The 17,882-nt window shown below is 40.6% G+C and overlaps 5 protein-coding genes across 5 annotated transcripts in view; 3 read left to right on the plus strand and 2 right to left on the minus strand.

Moving 5' to 3' along the window:
* pitpnc1a (phosphatidylinositol transfer protein cytoplasmic 1a) overlaps positions 1-5,000 on the plus strand; it is a 34,073-nt gene extending 29,073 nt beyond the window's left edge. Inside the window, exons 7-8 of the mRNA XM_072443436.1 lie at positions 120-183; positions 3,919-5,000. Of these exons, the coding sequence (XP_072299537.1) occupies positions 120-183; positions 3,919-4,229 (375 nt within the window). The 3' untranslated portion in view covers positions 4,230-5,000. The remainder of the gene's footprint in view (positions 1-119; positions 184-3,918) is intronic.
* A 219-nt stretch (positions 5,001-5,219) lies between these two features.
* Positions 5,220-6,850, minus strand: slc25a19 (solute carrier family 25 member 19). Its single transcript, XM_072442214.1, has 6 exons — positions 6,661-6,850; positions 6,418-6,573; positions 6,181-6,351; positions 5,943-6,123; positions 5,736-5,866; positions 5,220-5,658 (listed from the first exon to the last, which is right to left on the minus strand). Exons 1-6 carry the CDS (start codon positions 6,793-6,795, stop codon positions 5,446-5,448), a joined length of 987 nt encoding a protein of 328 aa, XP_072298315.1. The 5' UTR covers positions 6,796-6,850; the 3' UTR covers positions 5,220-5,445.
* Positions 6,851-7,508: 658 nt separating this feature from the next.
* LOC140358536 (MIF4G domain-containing protein B-like) lies at positions 7,509-11,421 on the plus strand. The gene is made up of 6 exons (XM_072443437.1): positions 7,509-7,645; positions 8,107-8,194; positions 8,478-8,587; positions 8,692-8,844; positions 9,270-9,362; positions 9,927-11,421. Exons 2-6 carry the CDS (start codon positions 8,116-8,118, stop codon positions 10,146-10,148), a joined length of 657 nt encoding a protein of 218 aa, XP_072299538.1. The 5' UTR covers positions 7,509-7,645; positions 8,107-8,115; the 3' UTR covers positions 10,149-11,421.
* A 317-nt stretch (positions 11,422-11,738) lies between these two features.
* On the minus strand, positions 11,739-12,940 carry mrps7 (mitochondrial ribosomal protein S7). Its single transcript, XM_072443439.1, has 5 exons — positions 12,828-12,940; positions 12,489-12,680; positions 12,342-12,405; positions 12,098-12,265; positions 11,739-12,028 (listed from the first exon to the last, which is right to left on the minus strand). The coding sequence occupies exons 1-5, from the start codon at positions 12,869-12,871 to the stop codon at positions 11,807-11,809; spliced, it is 690 nt and encodes a 229-aa protein (XP_072299540.1). The 5' UTR covers positions 12,872-12,940; the 3' UTR covers positions 11,739-11,806.
* A 20-nt stretch (positions 12,941-12,960) lies between these two features.
* On the plus strand, positions 12,961-17,838 carry gga3b (golgi associated, gamma adaptin ear containing, ARF binding protein 3b). The gene is made up of 17 exons (XM_072443438.1): positions 12,961-13,122; positions 13,765-13,849; positions 13,917-13,992; positions 14,062-14,160; positions 14,230-14,353; positions 14,436-14,539; positions 14,613-14,693; positions 14,768-14,905; positions 14,997-15,078; positions 15,228-15,353; positions 15,631-15,879; positions 15,948-16,030; positions 16,098-16,225; positions 16,319-16,590; positions 16,654-16,823; positions 16,897-17,007; positions 17,095-17,838. Exons 1-17 carry the CDS (start codon positions 13,083-13,085, stop codon positions 17,203-17,205), a joined length of 2,079 nt encoding a protein of 692 aa, XP_072299539.1. The 5' UTR covers positions 12,961-13,082; the 3' UTR covers positions 17,206-17,838.
* The last annotated feature ends 44 nt before the right edge of the window (positions 17,839-17,882 follow it).

Genomic DNA, 17,882 nt, shown 5'->3' on the forward strand with positions numbered 1-17,882 from the left:
TAATGGTGATAAGAAGCATTTAAGACCTTAGCCAGGCCTACTTATCGCCCCATTTTTCTTTTAGTGTGTGAGCATTCTGTTCTTTACTTTAAGCCTTTTACCGTGTTTTATGTCCTTAGGTGATTCGAGACGTTCTCCTGTTAGGACACAGACAAGCCTTTGCCTGGATTGATGAATGGATAGGTGAGGATTTCAAAAGTCTTACTATGAAAAACATAATTTTAATGTGGCTAATGCACAGGACACATACAGAGCACACATCAATACTCTACAATCAGGTTTCACCCCACCTTTGACTTGAATGAATTACCAAATATTGATCCACCTCTTTGAAGTATTTGCTTTAATTTTGTTTCCATGTGTTTGTTTTTTTAATGTAGTGGTAATAAGTCTACCAACCAGCTAAAGTGGTAAACTCAAGTAATGCTTTTCATTACTTTGTACTTGGAGGCTTTCTTAGAAATAGTGTAGTCATAGTATTAAGTACAGTTAAGTACCAAAAGTACATAGTAGAAAAAAAGCTTCAGTTGTAGTCATCTGGACTCAGTTTGAAAAAATAGACGTTTCGACTCTCATCCAAGAGTCATTGTCAATAAAAGAATTTAGATCAAGAACTCCGATATTAATACTGTTCTGTGGTAAGACCAGCCCATTGGGCGGAGCCTTCCTGAAGTAGAAAGAGTTGTTTGTTTCAACAGAAACTCCCCCCTTGTATCTACCGAGCTAGCCTATTCAGAATCTTAATGGGCTATTAGAATCCTCTTTGTCTTTGTGAGACCCTGGCTCAACCACCCTGAGTACCTGATTAGCATCCGAATGTCCTTGTCCTGGTCCTCTACCTTTCCAGGGGTTCAGTAACCCATTATAAATAACAGGAAGATTAAACCTTAGCCCTCCATTTCTGTTTAAAGAAGGTCTTTCTTTTTTAACAAAAATAGCTTCCTTGACTCCTCTTTCAAACCATCTTTTCTCCCTGCTTAAAACCTTCACCTCACCGTCTTCAAACGAGTGATTAGAGGCTTCAAGATGGAGATGCACGGCACTCTGAGGTCCTGAACTTGTATTTCTTCTGTGCTGATAAAGCCTCTTGTGTAGAGGCTGTTTAGTCTCACCTATGTAACGTTCTTTACAGCTTTCTTCACTGCATTGGATCGAATAAACTACATTGCTCTGTTTTTGAGTCGGCAATTTGTCCTTAGGATGAACCAGTTTTTGTCTTAAAGTGTTTCCTGGTTTAAAATAAACAGGGACTTCGTGTTGTCTAAAAATTCTCTGCAGTTTTTCCGACAGGCCAGACACATAAGGGATAGAAACACCCTTCCTTCTCTGTTCAGTTTCCCTTTTGTCCTGCTTTTTGGTTCTCTTCACTCTTGAGAGCCCAAGCGGGGTAACCACAGGCTGAGAGGGCATTTCGGACATGTTTTTCCTCTTTCTTCTTGCCCTCTGAGCTGGTGGGCACACCTTGAGCTCTGTGTTGTAAGGTTCTGATCACACCCAGCTTGTGCTGTAGTGGGTGGTTGGAACCAAAGAGCAGATACTGGTCTGTGTGTGTAGGTTTCCTATATACTTCTATTTGGAGTTTCCCGTCCTCTCCTCTGATCGTGGAACAATCAAGAAAGGCCAAGCGATTCTCCTTAGCGTCTTCTCTTGTAAACCTGATATGTGGGTCCACAGCATTGATGTGATCAGAGAAGGTTTCCAGCTCTTGTTTCTTAATTGTTACAAAAGTATCATCGACATAGCGGAGCCACAGCTTTGGGGCTATGCCTGAGAAGGAGGCCAGTGCCTTCTTCTCAAAGTGCTCCATGTACAGGTTGGCCACTATGGGAGAGACGGGCGAGCCCATGGCACAGCCATGAATCTGTCTGTAAAATTGTCCCCGGAATTGAAAGTAGTTGGTGTTCAGACAGATGTCCAACAGTTTACATATGTGTTCAGGTGTCAGTTTGGTCCTTTCCTGTAGGGTGGTGTCTTCCTGCAGTCTGATCCTCACCGCTGCTACTGCATCAGAGGTCGGGATGCAGGTGAACAGGGACACAACATCATATGAAACCATGAGGTCATCTGGGTCCAGTTGGAGATGTTTCACTTTATCCACAAAGTTGTGCGTGTTTTCCACATGATGTTCCGAATTCCCCACAAGTGGAGTCAATATAGTTGTTAAATGCTTGGCCACATTGTAAGTGATGGAATCTGTGCTGCACACTATGGGTCTGAGTGGAACCTCCTTTTTGTGTATTTTTGGAAGGCCATAAATGCAAGGCATGGCTTCACCAGGATACAGTCTGTAATACAGAGGCCGTCGGCCTGTGGTCGTGTCCTCGAGGAGGGTGTGGACATACAAGCGCTTGAAAAGAGATCCGACCAGTGGCTACAAGAAGAAAGTGATAGACTGTTTACAAAGGCTGGAAAAAGAGGAAGTGATAGACCGGCCTCTGTATTACAGACTGAAACTCCAAATAGAAGTATATAGGAAACCTACACACACAGACCAGTATCTGCTCTTTGGTTCCAACCACCCACTACAGCACAAGCTGGGTGTGATCAGAACCTTACAACACAGAGCTCAAGGTGTGCCCACCAGCTCAGAGGGCAAGAAGAAAGAGGAAAAACATGTCCGAAATGCCCTCTCAGCCTGTGGTTACCCCGCTTGGGCTCTCAACAGAGTGAAGAGAACCAAAAAGCAGGACAAAAGGGAAACTGAACAGAGAAGGAAGGGTGTTTCTATCCCTTATGTGTCTGGCCTGTCGGAAAAACTGCAGAGAATTTTTAGACAACACGAAGTCCCTGTTTATTTTAAACCAGGAAACACTTTAAGACAAAAACTGGTTCACCCAAAGGACAAATTGCCGACTCAAAAACAGAGCAATGTAGTTTATTCGATCCAATGCAGTGAAGAAAGCTGTAAAGAACGTTACATAGGTGAGACAAAACAGCCTCTACACAAGAGGCTTTATCAGCACAGAAGAAATACAAGTTCAGGACCTCAGAGTGCCGTGCATCTCCATCTTGAAGCCTCTAATCACTTGTTTGAAGACGGTGAGGTGAAGGTTTTAAGCAGGGAGAAAAGATGGTTTGAAAGAGGAGTCAAGGAAGCTATTTTTGTTAAAAAAGAAAGACCTTCTTTAAACAGAAATGGAGGGCTAAGGTTTAATCTTCCTGTTATTTATAATGGGTTACTGAACCCCTGGAAAGGTAGAGGACCAGGACAAGGACATTCGGATGCTAATCAGGTACTCAGGGTGGTTGAGCCAGGGTCTCACAAAGACAAAGAGGATTCTAATAGCCCATTAAGATTCTGAATAGGCTAGCTCGGTAGATACAAGGGGGGAGTTTCTGTTGAAACAAACAACTCTTTCTACTTCAGGAAGGCTCCGCCCAATGGGTGGGTCTTACCACAGAACAGTATTAATATCGGAGTTCTCGATCTAAATTCTGTTATTGACAATGACTCTTGGATGAGAGTCGAAACGTCTATTTTTTCAAACTGAGTCCAGATGACTACAACTGAAGCTTTTTTTCTACTATGGAACACGCCTGGACGAATGAGGGATTACACCCACATACCAAAAGTACAGTTTTTGAGGATCTGTACTTTTTTTTAAAGTACTTCAGAACATGTACTTAGTTTACTTTGCAGATTAGGTCACTAACTATGTAAATTATTGGATGTAAAAAAATCCATTTAGAACTGTTACAAGTTCTGGTTCTATGAATGTCTTCCTTTTTTGACCATGCTTTTCTCTGCCCTTCCAAAGGCAGCCATTTAATAAGAACTTGGGATAGTTTCGTTGCAGATTTTTCCATGGAGTTAACGACAACTCAACACATTTGATTTAGATGCATGCACAGTTATAGGCATGTGGTTAATAACTTGTCTTTTGATTATTGAATACAGTATGTAATGTATCACAACAGATATGACCATGGAGGAGGTCCGAGAGTACGAACGAGCCTCACAGGAAGCCACAAATGAGAAAATTGGCTCGTTCCCTCCAGCCATCTCCATCACAGAGACCCCCTTACCGATCAATGCCCGCAACGGTCCAAACAGCGCCCCCTCCACACCCCTCTCCACCGAAGCACCCGATTTCCTCTCCGTCCCCAAAGAGCGGCCCAGGAAGAAGTCTGCGCCTGAGACTTTGACCCTGCCTGATCCGGGACGACGGGACTCCCTTTTTAAACTGCCCAGCTTTTTCTCATGGAATTCCAGTCCACAGCCCGAATGAGAACAGGCCTGTACGACCCGCCAAGTGTTGTATCTCTAAATGTCCTGTGGATCAGAGGAGGATGACTGCACAGCACATCCCCCAAAACGCCCCACTGCCAGCTCAAGTGAAGCAGACTTTTCACTGGCCTGGTGATCCTAGCTCCCCCCGCGCTCCAGAAGACATGCCGGTGACGCCGATACATGCCAAATGCTGCTCCTACGCCGCCTGAAAGCTGATGAGACGGGCAACCTGCTGAGGAGAGTTTCTTCCACATAAATCACTGACCATCTGCTGAATATGTTCAATTGTAGTTTACATTCCTCTAGTGCGATGCATTTATCTTATCCTTTAACTGAATCACTATTTAAATGGTAGGTATGTTTTTACTGTATGTGGAGTAGTCTGGATTGAGCTGTGATAATAGTGTATTGCTGTAAATAAATAGTATGACGATTCAAATGTGTTTTGGTATCTTAACTTCATGAAGTAATGCTGCCCCCTTGTGATTTGGAATAACAATACCTCCTACTGTGTAAATGATTCGTCAAACTGCATGGCTTGGGCTTCAATGCATGTGAATTAAGTGTAATTATATACTCTGTTCTGGTGCCCTTTACTTAAATTGTGCTGTGCATCATGAGTATCTTCCATTACTCCCAGCACATGTCATCTTTCTGTTCATGTAAATACTGTATGTAATGTAAATTGCTATTCTATGAAAGAAAAGTTAATTCTACTGTCACTGTTATTTCACATAATTAACTGTATTATTTGTGTATGTTTCAACAACGTTTTTGTTTAATACTCATTGTACTTTGCAATAACTGGAATAAATGGTAGAAGTTGAATGAATTTGTCAAACTATACCAAAATAGTAAGAAACGACAGATTTATTTTTATTTAAGGTATCTGACTTGATTTGCCATTGACAGTTTCTGTCACGGTAAAGCCATTTTAAAATTACAACTTTAAAGTTTGTATTTAGCAAAATACCGGTAGTATAATCAACAATGGACAGATTGTCACGTTATACAAACCTCTGCACAAAATGTAAATACTACATAACCTCTGTAAAATACATTATATATCAGGAAGGAATAAATAAAAGGTACTCTTTTACAAGTGTTACATGTAAACATAATGTTTTCTTTATGATTTACACTATATAAAAAAGTCTAAGTACAAGCAAAAAATAAGGCAAGTCTCAATGTGCGTGATTTTGCCATTGTCACGACTACCTTTGCTTTGGATCTTGAGGGAGCCCATTTATCCGTATTTCTTTAAAGTTACGTATTACATCAAGGAAAAATTCATACCAAAAAAAGGTGAAGCCAGTTGACAGCGCAGCCTTCAAAAGACTGGGTGAGAGGCCTTTAAAAAACCCTTGGGGACCTTCTTCTTTGGCAATTTGAGCCGCACAGTCCAGCAGCCCTTTGTAAGTGCGCACCTGCTCAGACATAATACAAAGAATTTACTATTTCTTCAGGGTATAAAGAAAGTATTGATCATCTGAGAACAGGTTACCTTTCCAAAGTAAAGGCGAGCTTCCTCAAAGCCCCCAACCTGCAGTCTCTTCTTGAAAAGATCAAAGGGGTACGTGATACTTTTACTGATCATTCCTGCTCCACTTCCACACAAAAGGCTTTGCAGGTTTCCTGAACACACATTTATAACATGAAGTGTCATGTAAGTGCATGTTACATCATAGGTTTGAGCTAGACCTCAACTGACCTCCAGAATTTCCAGCATTTGGGGCAGGAGCAAACATATTTTTGAAGACATTGTAGAAAAAGAACTGTAGACCAGCATATGGAAACACAGCCAAGAGTGTTGGACACAGGCCCTGGTAAAATGACCGTATCCCCCCAGAGCGACTCATAGTAAATACAGCATGTCGGAGATTCCTGTAAATCTGAAACATTACTTTGTTAAAAAAGAAAAAAAAGTGATGGCCACTTTAAAGACCCACCTTAGGTTCTCCCTGAGCTGCAAATCGAGTCCGTAAAGTGTCAAGAGGTTGACAGAAGACTGTGGCAGAGCAGGCAGCCAGGCCTCCACACACAAAGTGCACTCCTGCTGTTTGACTGTCGTATGATGTTCTCTTGTGGACACCCTCCGTCAGAAACTCAAAACTTGTAAACTACGCAGCACACAAAATTATGCAGTGATCTTGATTCTGTACATGTGTAACATGATGATATCATACCTGTACAGCCCCGAATGCAATAGACAAAAGCTGTGCAGGGATGTGCCCTTTCCAAAACGCAGACAGGCCTTCTTCTCTGTATATGCAGCGACAAGCCTGAGATATTCCACTGTACTTGCCTTCAGATATCTGTGATGACACACGCTCAATCTGGAGCTAGAAAATAAAATAAGATAAGATAACCCTTTATTGTCCACACATGGGGAAATTCCAATGTTGCAACGCAGGTTAAAGCATCAGTACCTGGAACCTTATTTTAATTACATCAAAGGGACTGATGAGGGCTCGTGTGACCATCCCACCAGCTGACCCAGCCAAGGCAGCCTCCTTTGGGGACAGAGCTGCTGCATCCTTACCACGGGGATCATAGCCCACCATGTCCCCTCACGCCCTCTGCCTCAAGGACAGTCACTGAAGAAAACAAGCCCCGTCTCAGTATACATTGTGCACGTATTTTATTGCTGTTTAAAAAAACAAAAAACACCTTTGATTGACAAGTTGTGCGACAGCTATTGTATTGACATGACAAGACACAGAGGACATGCTAAGCTAAAAACACCAACATTAGCAGTATAAGCCTAATCACGCTTGTTTTTCTTTGATGCTGTACTGGTTAAGGTTATAAGTATCAAGATCTGCACTTGCCTTCCAATAATGCCCTTTTCATTTAAAACTTAACATCAAAGTCTGGCTAACAAGACAACACGACATTATACGACACACCCATCCGTTTGTGCTCCTGTGAGATCACTTCCGGGTCACATGGGTCTAAGTTTTCTCCATGGAGCCAATACAATATCGGTTTTCTCAAAGATTGTCTATATTTATTTATGTTATTTATTTATTTAATTTTGAACTCCTCTTAACAAAAAAGAAACAATGGATATTATTTTTAATTCGAGCATGCTATCTGAAGATGTGTCGGTCACTTTTTTTAAGTTCCGCACAAAACCACCCATGACACGTGCACACATATTTGCCCTAATCAAATGTTGACTGCCCTTACATTTATTTAATATTTTCATAATTTAATTACTTTTCTTCTCTAACCTCACGTGTGCAGGACCTCACACTGCTGACAGAGGGCGCTCTAGAATCATTTACACTGATGTTCCAACACCGTCGACGAAAGCTTCATCCATCACGAGCTTTAAACATTTTCTACCCGAAAAGGATCGAAAATCAACTTAATTCAATGTCCGTTTAGTGCTCCGTGTCGTCTAAACAGGTAAATATAGTTGGCTTGTGAACTGAAAATGTTGTGAATTTCCATTACGTTAAATATTGTGCATGTATCTCATTATTATCACACCGCATTTTTAACTTCAAGGTAAAGTTATTTGTTGTCGGTGGCGAACATTTTGTAGTTTGTGCTCGTTATTATGAATAATCATGTTTTTGATCAATGTGACGGGGATCTACTTAATACTCTACCAACATCTCTCACATTCATTGATCCGTGCTCATTTTACACAGCAGTTCGATACAATACTACTGTAGTTGGGTGTATGGCCTCGAATTGCTGTTTTACCAAAAATATATACACACTTTTGTGAATTGTGAATGATCACTTTGTAACAAATCTGTAAAGGTTATGGAGAATTACAAGATTATAGCCACAAACGAGTTTGTCAAGTCTTTTATGTTATATCAAGTTACATTTAACCCACTTTGGTTGCTTTTGTGTAGATTGGTACAATGGAAATCTCCACTGAGGAATACAAGATCCAGTCATTTGATTTGGATACGCAGGTGTTACTAAAAACCGCTCTAAAAGGTAATTCCTATTAGTATGTTGTTGTTGTTGTCGTCCAAAGACATGTATGTGTTAGGCAAAATTGGTGACTCTAAATTGGCCCTAGTGAATGAATGTGAGAGTGAATGGTTGTCCGTGTGTCTATGTCTCCGTGTTGGCCCTGTGACAAGTTGGCCACTGTCCAGGGTGTACCCCGCCAAAGGCCCGAAGTCACTGGGATAGGCTCCAGTCACCCGCGACCGATGGATGGATGGATGTTGTTGTTTTTACTGTATTTGACTGCTTATGTGCTTCTGCTTTTCAGATCCCAGTTCTGTTAACCTCGAAAAAGTGTCAAATATTATTGTGGACCAGTCTCTGAAGGACCAGGTGTTTAGCAAAGAAGCAGGACGCATCTGTTACACTATAGTTCAGGTGGTTTGTCTGTGGTATTTTACTGATGTGTGGGTTATTTTGTGCGTTCACCTTATTCACGACAGAATCTTCAAAATGATTAACTTTGTGTTTTTTTTATACAGGCAGAGGCCAAGCAGAACAATGGTAATTTTCGAAGGAATCTTTTGAACCGACTCCAACAAGAGTTCAAAGACAGGGAAGAAACAAGAAAGCGCTCAGTTCAAGAATGGGTGTGCTATGTCACTTTCATCTGCAACATCTTCGACTACCTTAAAGTAAGTGCACGGCAATCATAAAAGATTAAACTGTAACCCCAGAAGGGACGATTAGTAAGAAGAATCATATTGTGCTTTTTGGGGGGTATTTATTATTAAACTATAGCATACGAAGATCATAATTTTACATTTTGTTCATTGCAAACTGCAGCGTTGACACATTTTTCTTTACTTGTTTTTGTTGCTGAAAAAATGCCATGTAAGATTTGTGAAGCCTACACGTATGACCCAGAATACTTTTTTAAAATTAACCCAAGTAAGTGGGCCCAGATGGGGAATAGGTGAAAACAGACATTTTCTGAGCTCTCAAGCCTTAAATATTGGACAATACAGGATTACTCAAACAGGCGAGGGAATACCGTTTTTAAAAGTTAATAAGAATATATTTTCCCCTTTATTGTCTGATTCACTGTATTTTTCGTTAGGTAAACAACATGCCAATGGTGGCCCTCGTGCATCCAGTGTATGATTGTCTGATGAGGCTGGCCCAACCTGATGCTCTGATGACTGAGGCAGAGGTATTCTCTTGGTCTGTCCCGTTCAAATGTCCCAAAATCCTGGCATGCACACGTCTTGGCTAGACCTGTTTCTTTTTGTTGTATGTTGGCAAGATTTTTTCATGAGTGATTAAGTGGAAGAGTCAGACCAGATACGAGGATTGAATCGCGGTTTACTCTGATCAGAAGGGCTTCCCATTGTAACGCAGCGTACATACAGCGGTAGTAGGAAGAAAAGCCAAAGAATGGAGTTGCTTCTGTTTATACGTTCAGTTTACAGAAGTATAAATGGGTGTGCTAAGCTCCCAAGATGGTCAAGTTCCAAAATGAGCTCTCAAGTAGCTTAAAAATGAGAAATATTACAAAGTCAGAAGGGGTTTTCAGACGATGTAGGTTTCGCTCAAGGCGGCTTTTGTGATGCAACATGTGACTTGGAGCCATACAGTTTCTATTCATTTCTCCATACATAGAAAATAAAGGTACATTGTGAGCATTGTGCATTAGAAAATATCCTTCATCGAACCAAAAATCCTGCTTTCATGGTATTATGTATGTTATATATTTCAGTGTTGACCTTTTGTCTAGGTGGACTGCCTGGTTCTGCAGCTACACCGAATCGGGGAACAGTTGGAGAAAATGAACAGTCAGCGGATGGATGAGCTGTTTTATCTGCTGCGGGATGGGTTTTTGCTCCAGGAGGGGCTCACGTCCATGGCCCGCCTGCTGCTGTTGGAGATCCTGGAGTTTAGAGCTGGAGGTTGGTTGCTCAGTAGCACAGCTCATAAATACTACTACAGTGAAATCTGACTTGGATGATGGACTTGTTTTCCATCATGTATAACACTTTGGCTGGGCTTGTAAAACAAACGATATTCACCAGCCAACAGGATCAAAGAAGAATTTCAAACATTATGGTTTAGTTTGAGATGAATGTAGTAGGAAAAAGGTTTTTCCAGTTTTTAGTTTTTTTGTTTTTTTTTAATCAAAACAACATGCTGTGGATGTAGATGGAGCAAACACTTTTTCCCATGAATAATGTTTGTATTTATAGTTGAGCTTTAAGTTTTGATTGCAGTGAAAAGAAGATAGTTTGTAGACCGTTTTTCATTTTTAAAAATGTCTTAACAAAAGATTGATTTTAGTTCTGCTCCATTTGCATTAATCTCTGTTCTATAATCAATCAAATATCAACATTGATTTGTTGCTGTTATAATTTTGGTTGCATGTTTGATAGTTCAAGGTTTAGGAGAATAAACATAGCTAGTTTATGCAGGACGGTTCTATAATTAACTTTGATGCAAAAATATAACTTTTAGTACATTCTGTTACCTAACTTAGCCCTGTGTTGTTAAGGGGAATTTTTAATTGGACCAAACATTAAATTGCCATCAGTTTAATTTTGACAATCAGTATAATGCAGAGAATATTCAATTTGATTTACAAAAAGAATATAGTACATTTTGTTCTAACCCTACGTAAAAAAAGTAAATATAATAGATATATAATAATTAAAGAGGCCTGATATGATTATTTTCAAGTAGGACTGCAGTGATGGCTAGGGATGGGACATTGTGATAACCATAACCAAAAATACAACAGTACTGTGGAGTTGACTAATGTATAATACAAAACAAAAAACATGAGACTTGGTATGTTAAAAATGTTTTCTATGCGATATATATTTCTCCTTGGTTATGTCCTACTTTGCTGTGCAGATTTGGGGGTAATTATCGAAAATAACATTAATTTACATGCGCTCAAATTCAGCCCATTCCTTCTTGACATAAATTGTGACGTGATGGTGCAAGTTGTATGATCAAAAATATTCAGGAACTCAAGGCTGTGAAGAGCGTGTCTTTCCCCTCAGACCCAGTGCAATAAATGAGCTCAATGCAGAGTCAATGCAGCCAGTATTGATACTGTGTCATTGTAATACCGTATCAATACTGAAACATCGGATATCATCTCATCCCTAGTGGTGGCTGTTAAAATATGTATTTATGAAAATGCTGAGATTTTTTATCAACAGTTCAGTTGTACGTTTTTATTATGCTTGTTTCTAATAAATATATTTTCCCATACATCTTGTGTACTCTTGTGTAATATTTGCACTTTTTGGTGCATCTACCTCCTGTCATCTTGGTTGATATTTTTACTTTAAGAGAACTCTTTGGCTTCAGTCCATCAGTATGCTACATTTTATTATTGATGTCCAATGTAGAGAAGTGCACTGCAGTTTATAGTAGTTGCATATAATTTTGTGGAAGTAATTGAAGTCGGTCATACGCAGCCTAAAATTATTATCTGCAGCTCTGGATCCTTAAAAAAAAATTCTGTCCATCTCTTGAACTTTGCAATTATAAAACCACATTTACATAAATTATTCTAACACAAAAGTATTATAAAGAGTTTATTTTAAATATTGTATTTACAAATTGAAAAGGCCATTTATATTCCTGAACACTTCACCACCAGCGATAGTGGGCATATGCCCTGTTTGATTCTGCCATTTTGTGTAGTTCAGATTTCTTCTTTATAACATTTCCTTCTTTGCTATAAGCAGCCAACAGTTCCTGTGAGAGTTTCTCATACATGTGTGTGCGTCTGTGCTTGTTGTCTCTGCATTCATTTATCATCCACTTCATGGCTAGGAAGCGCCGCCTGTTGTCTGTGAGGGGTATGGGCACCTTAGTCATCAGATCAAAGAGAAGTTAGTTTAACTGTACATATGAACACATGTGCACAATGTTACTGACCTGGTAGAACTTTCCACCTTTCTGAATGCTGGCCAGTCCCACCACAGGCTTACAGTTCTCCAGCGCCTGGTGGAAGATGGTGTAAGGGTTGCACTCAATCTCTTCCTTCTTATCCATTGGAGCTTTGTGATACTTCTCCACCTGTTTCCTTTTCATGTTCTCAAACGTCTATCAGATAAACACAAGAAACACATGCATCATGACTGTGCAAGAGGTTTCGAGTACAAAGTTATGTTTTACTTACATCCGTCAAAATTTCTCTGGCCAAAATTTTGTCTCCATTTTTCATGATCATGTTGATAAATTTACTACAGAGAAAGACACATTATAGTGTGAGTACTTTAAAATATAAACACTTAAAAAAATGTCTTCAGCTAGTGTTTAGTCCAACCTGACGAGAGGGTCATCATACACGGAGCTGGTGAGCCCGGGAGCAGCTGCTTTGATCGGCCTGAGCGCTTTCAGGTCCCGCTGTTTCTTCTCCTCTGGACTCAGCTCGGCCTCAGGAAGGCTGTAGGCCTCTTTCCTCACCTCAGGCTCTAGATAGTACGGATTATACCTACTCCATCTCACCTGCAACACCCTGACAGAGAAGAAACCTTCAACTACCTTCAAACACCATGTATGTGCAGCGCATTTAGCGGTGCTGTTTGTACAAGCTGGAGTATTACAACTATGTGGACGGCATCAAGACACAACTAGTGTTTCCAGAGAGAAATATACACGTTACCTCGGGATCCAAGGTTTTAATAATCCAGTGACGGAGGCCGCCATCTTGAAAATGCGAACACTCTCAAGGACCCCAACATAGTAGCACGTGCATCTGCCTTTAGATAAAACACACAACGCTGTAATAAAATCCAGAAACGTACTGCTATCAATTAAAGTTATAATTACACACCGCGAAAAGTATGTAATTCGGATAGTAAATGTTTTGTTTTGAAGAATAGGTCTAGGCGGTGACGTCACGCATGTTTTCAGTACTATGGCGTACCAGGAAGGGGAGTCGCTTGAATCCTGGCTCAGTAAGTGATTAATCCTTTTTTTATGAATGACAGTGCACAGTTACCTGGTTTGGCTCTCTGAGTGGCACAGAGAGGGCAGTAACTACACAGGTGTAGACGCTGACACGGCGCTAAAAGCTCCTTAGCTGTAGTGTCCTTATGGCTTTATAGTCTGGATGATGGGTGGAGTGCTCCTCTGACAGAACCGCGCCGCCGCTAGACAACTCTGGTTATAAGCTAGTGGTTAGTGTGGTCTATTTGTGGCTGACACCTTCACGATAAACATGGAAATACACAGTAAAACGCAATGTACTTCACACATTAAAGTCAACGTCATGTCACGTGTATTGGACGCTTCAGTGTGATTGAATGGTGTGTAGAGTCAGACACAAACATGAGGCTGTTGTGCCTAAAGCGTCTCTGTTATGTTATGTCCTGTTCCTGTCCAAGAGTGTCCCCACGATGCTACAGGGACTTGCACATCTGCAGCTGGACTACATAACAGAGGTCGCTCCATGTTGTTCACCTGAGGCTATTTTTGAACTCTTATTTTATTGAGTAAAAAATAAACTGTTGTAACTAGAGCTGTTTCTTTGTTTCCTTCTGCACCGGCCACATGTCACGTGCATTCATTCATTCATCTTCATGCTGTGTCTGTTACAGATAAAGCCACTCACCCGACCAACAGACAAGAAGACTGGGAGTACATTATAGGCTTTTGTGATCAAATCGACCGAGAACTAGAGGGGTACAACTATGAAATAACCCAAGCGCCTGAATAATGTGATACAGAAACTAAAGCTTTTCTTTCTCAGCCCACAGATAGCCGTCACACTTCTTGTACACAAAATCCACTCGCCGCAGGAATGGGAGGCACTTCAAGCTTTGACAGTAAGAGACGCTTCACACCAGATCTGACTTTGTGAAACGTTTCATTAAGACTTGTATTTACTCTATTAGGTGTTGGAGGCATGCATGAAAAACTGTGGAAGGAGATTTCATAATGAAGTTGGAAAATACAGATTTTTAAATGAGCTGATCAAAGTGGTGTCACCCAAGGTAGTAGCCATGTAGTCAACGTCTAAGAACAGATGATCATGGTTTTCATTTTTAATAACATGTTTCCAGTATATGGGTGACACCGCTCCGGAGAAAGTGAAGACTAAGATTGTGGCGATGCTGTACAGCTGGACCGTTGCTTTTCCAGATGAAAGCAAGATCGCTGAAGCTTACCAGACACTCAAAAAACAGGGTGTGTATATGGACTTGTCACTACAAGTGTGGCTTTGCACGGACTTTGCCTGTACAAGAAAACACCATCTTTTTGATTTTAGGGCTTGTACCGGATGATCCAGAAGTACCACTAGATAGGACTTTAATTCCGTCACCACCAACACGGCCAAAACATCCAGTATTTGATAACGAGGATATGGGCAAAGTAAGAAACGTTTTTGACTGTGAAAATACTAACTGTTGTGGTATATTTCTAAGTAGTTACATTTGTGTTGCAGTTACTTGCTGAGCTTCTCCGTAGTAAAAACCCAGAAGACCTTCAAGAAGCCAACAGGCTAATTAAAAGCATGGTGAAAGAGGTACGTAATCATATTTTAATCTCATTACCAAACCTTGCCTCACTTTAATTATGCCGTATTATTCATCTATTAAGGACGAGGTGCGTGTGCAGAAGGTAACTAATAGACTGCACACCTTGGAGGAAGTGAGCATTAACGTGAAGCTGTTGACGGAAATGCTGTCCCACTATAACAAAGAGAACTCATCTGACTCGGACAAAGAAATCATTAAGGTAGCAAGGCATTCAAAAGTTATGAGCCCACATTTTCTGGAGTTCAATTCAGCTACAATAAATCATCTGACGTCCTATTACCTCTTTCCAGGAGCTTTATGAGCGGTGTGACAAACTGAGACGCGCAGCCTTCAAAATGGCCACCGAGTCTGAGGACAATGACACAAATTTAGGTTTGTGCCTCATAGTTTGTTGATAAAGATTTGACTTTTCAATATTTTCATTCTTCATTGATCCCAAGGGATACTTTTGAAGCAACATTTGTGCACAATCTCACAACAGCACTCAAAATTGTACAAAAGTGTTGTGTAACTATTCATAGGCGACATCCTGCAAGCAAGTGACGACCTCTCGAGAGTCATCAGCTCCTATAAGAAGATCGTCGAAGGGCTTTCCATATACGGAGACACCGAGGATCCCCAGTCTAAAGCATGTCACTGTGAAAATGGTGAGACGACTTCACTTTTTCTCTACTGGCTTAAACTAGCACCACAAGGGGTAATTGGAAGTAGGTATCTCAACTTTACCTGGTTACTTTTTTCTTTTACTTCACAACATTTGAGAGCTGTATTTTCTAGGGATATTTTTTAAGCAGGTTTATGTTGACATCCTGCTTAAACGATTTGAGTTCAAGTCTTGGCTTTGAGCAAAAAACAAACAAACATATATATATATAAAACGTAATTGTATTTTAATGTATGGACTAAGTGTTTCTCATTCCTCAGCTGAGACGGACACACTCATCGATCTTGCTGAAAGCGACACTCCGAGCCCTCCTCATCCCGCTGCTCTGTTTCCTCAACCTCCGAATCCTTTCTCCACACACGCTATGGTCGCTCCCGTCCCCGTACTCACTCCTCCTCCAATACAAGTGGGCGACTCTCTTGCCAGTCAAACCTGCAGTCCCAGTCACACATTACGCGACAAAGCTTCTGGATCGTTGTCTTTTCTTGATGATGAGCTTTTGTTTCTTGGTAATATTCATTTTATTGTCAAGACATAGTTAGGTTTTGTATTGTATTTACATTTCACATCTTTTTAGGTCTGAATGACCCTCCAACCACTCAAAGCAACCAGTCCAAGACAAATTTATTTGAGGTGTCCCAGCAGTGGAGCTCGTTGCAGGTATTTATGATTGCGCTTTTATGAATTTTTAATTATTATGTCACTTAACATTGCTGATATTTTACAGACTCCAGCATCTGGTGCTGATTTGTTTGGGGGTGGGACATATTCACATCCTGCACCAGCATCAACAGAAGTCAGTCACAGTTTACAAAATCTACAAGATCTGGCCATGGTTGGGCTTTCAGGCAATAGGTATTTGTTTAAATTATAAATTAAGCAGAGGTCTGAGTTTTATTCTTGACACAATTGTTATTATTTTATTTTTGTTGTCTTTGCTTTATCCAGTCTAACCAGAGGAAGCAGTTTTGGGCTGCCCACTGCTGCCCCGTCCTTTGTATCAGCTCACAGCTCTCCGTCTTCAGCCTCCCTTCTGAAGAGCACAATGCCTGGCTCTCCTGCTCTCTCTCAGACAAAGCTTCACAGCCTCAGTTCTGCTCCAGGGAGCCCCCAGTTTCTTCCTATGTCTCCTGGTCACCCTTCCCTACAGGGCAGTCCAGCCAGAGGAGCAGACATCTCCCTTAGCAATGTCTATATCCCGTTAGAAGCTATTAGGCCAAGTAAGAAATGATTGGATTCAATGATAACTTGTAACCAAGATATTAACACCTTCTTGTCATCAGGTAAAGTGCTGCCCGTTACAGCCTATGATAAAGACGGAGTCCGTGTGCTGATCAACTTTGCGTCCAACTGTCCTCCTGGCAGGTCGGACGTCCTGGTAATGGTCGTGTCCATGTTAAATACAGCCCCCCTCCCCGTCCATAATGTGGTTCTTCAAGCTGCAGTACCAAAGGTGAACTTATCTTTTTATTCTTTATCAGCTTTAGGCATGTTTGCCTTGCATTAACCTTGCTTATTCTCACCAGTCAATGAAAGTCAAGCTTCAGCCTCCGTCAGGAGCTGAACTGGCTCCATTTAACCCAATCCTACCCCCAGTGTCCATTACACAGATCATGTTGCTGGCCAACCCATCTAGAGTATGTATAATTTTAAAAAAAAAACACTTTTTATAATTTTTAAAGAAATCTCAAACTACCATTTAAAATGATTGTTTGTGTTCCTAGGATAAGGTGCGCCTGCGATACAAGCTCGCTTTCACACTTGGAGACCGTCAGTGCAATGAAGTTGGAGAAGTCGACCAGTTCCCCCCACCTGAGACATGGGGTCACCTATAGCACTACCATCTACTACAATCGTTCATTTGATTTAGTGTCATTCCCTTTTATATTGCAGATTTTGATCATAATTGTTGTAACTAACAACAAAAATGTTATTTCTTGGCCCATGAATCATGAACATCAAGACAATGAATACATTATACAATAGTTAGGAATGAATTCATTAGCAGACTTAACATGCATCAAATAAACTAAAAGCTGAAACTGACTGTAAAGCAAATATATACCGGTATATACCAATTAGATTTAAATTTGAGTGATGACTGGGTTTAATAGTTAAGAGCAACTATCTCTTGATTTTAATTGGTTGTGGTGAAGAAAAAGCTCAGCCAGTAATGGTCTTTTATGACCGAACCTCATTTTTATTCTTTGTAAATTACACCCCAGATGAAATGGCTAGGTTTAGAGGGAACTTTATGAAGTGGGCACATTAGTTGCTCTAAGCAAACTGGCGCTGAACATGGTGCTGAATGTTATAATTTATTTATCATGTATTTATGGCTATTACTTTGCAGTATTTTGACAAATCACTGGAAATATGAATTGAAGATAAATTGTTGACAAATGTAGTGAAAGTGTGAGAACTGTGCATTTGTCATCTTCCATGTTTTGTATAAAGTGTTAAATTAACATCCTCAGTGTAGTTTTTGAAGTCTGGAGTTTTACATCTGTAC

The sequence above is a fragment of the Eucyclogobius newberryi genome, unplaced genomic scaffold, assembly GCF_026437365.1.
Source record: "Eucyclogobius newberryi isolate DKJ021-1_F unplaced genomic scaffold, fEucNew1.0.hap1 SCAF_13, whole genome shotgun sequence".
Lineage (NCBI taxonomy): Eukaryota > Metazoa > Chordata > Actinopteri > Gobiiformes > Gobiidae > Eucyclogobius > Eucyclogobius newberryi.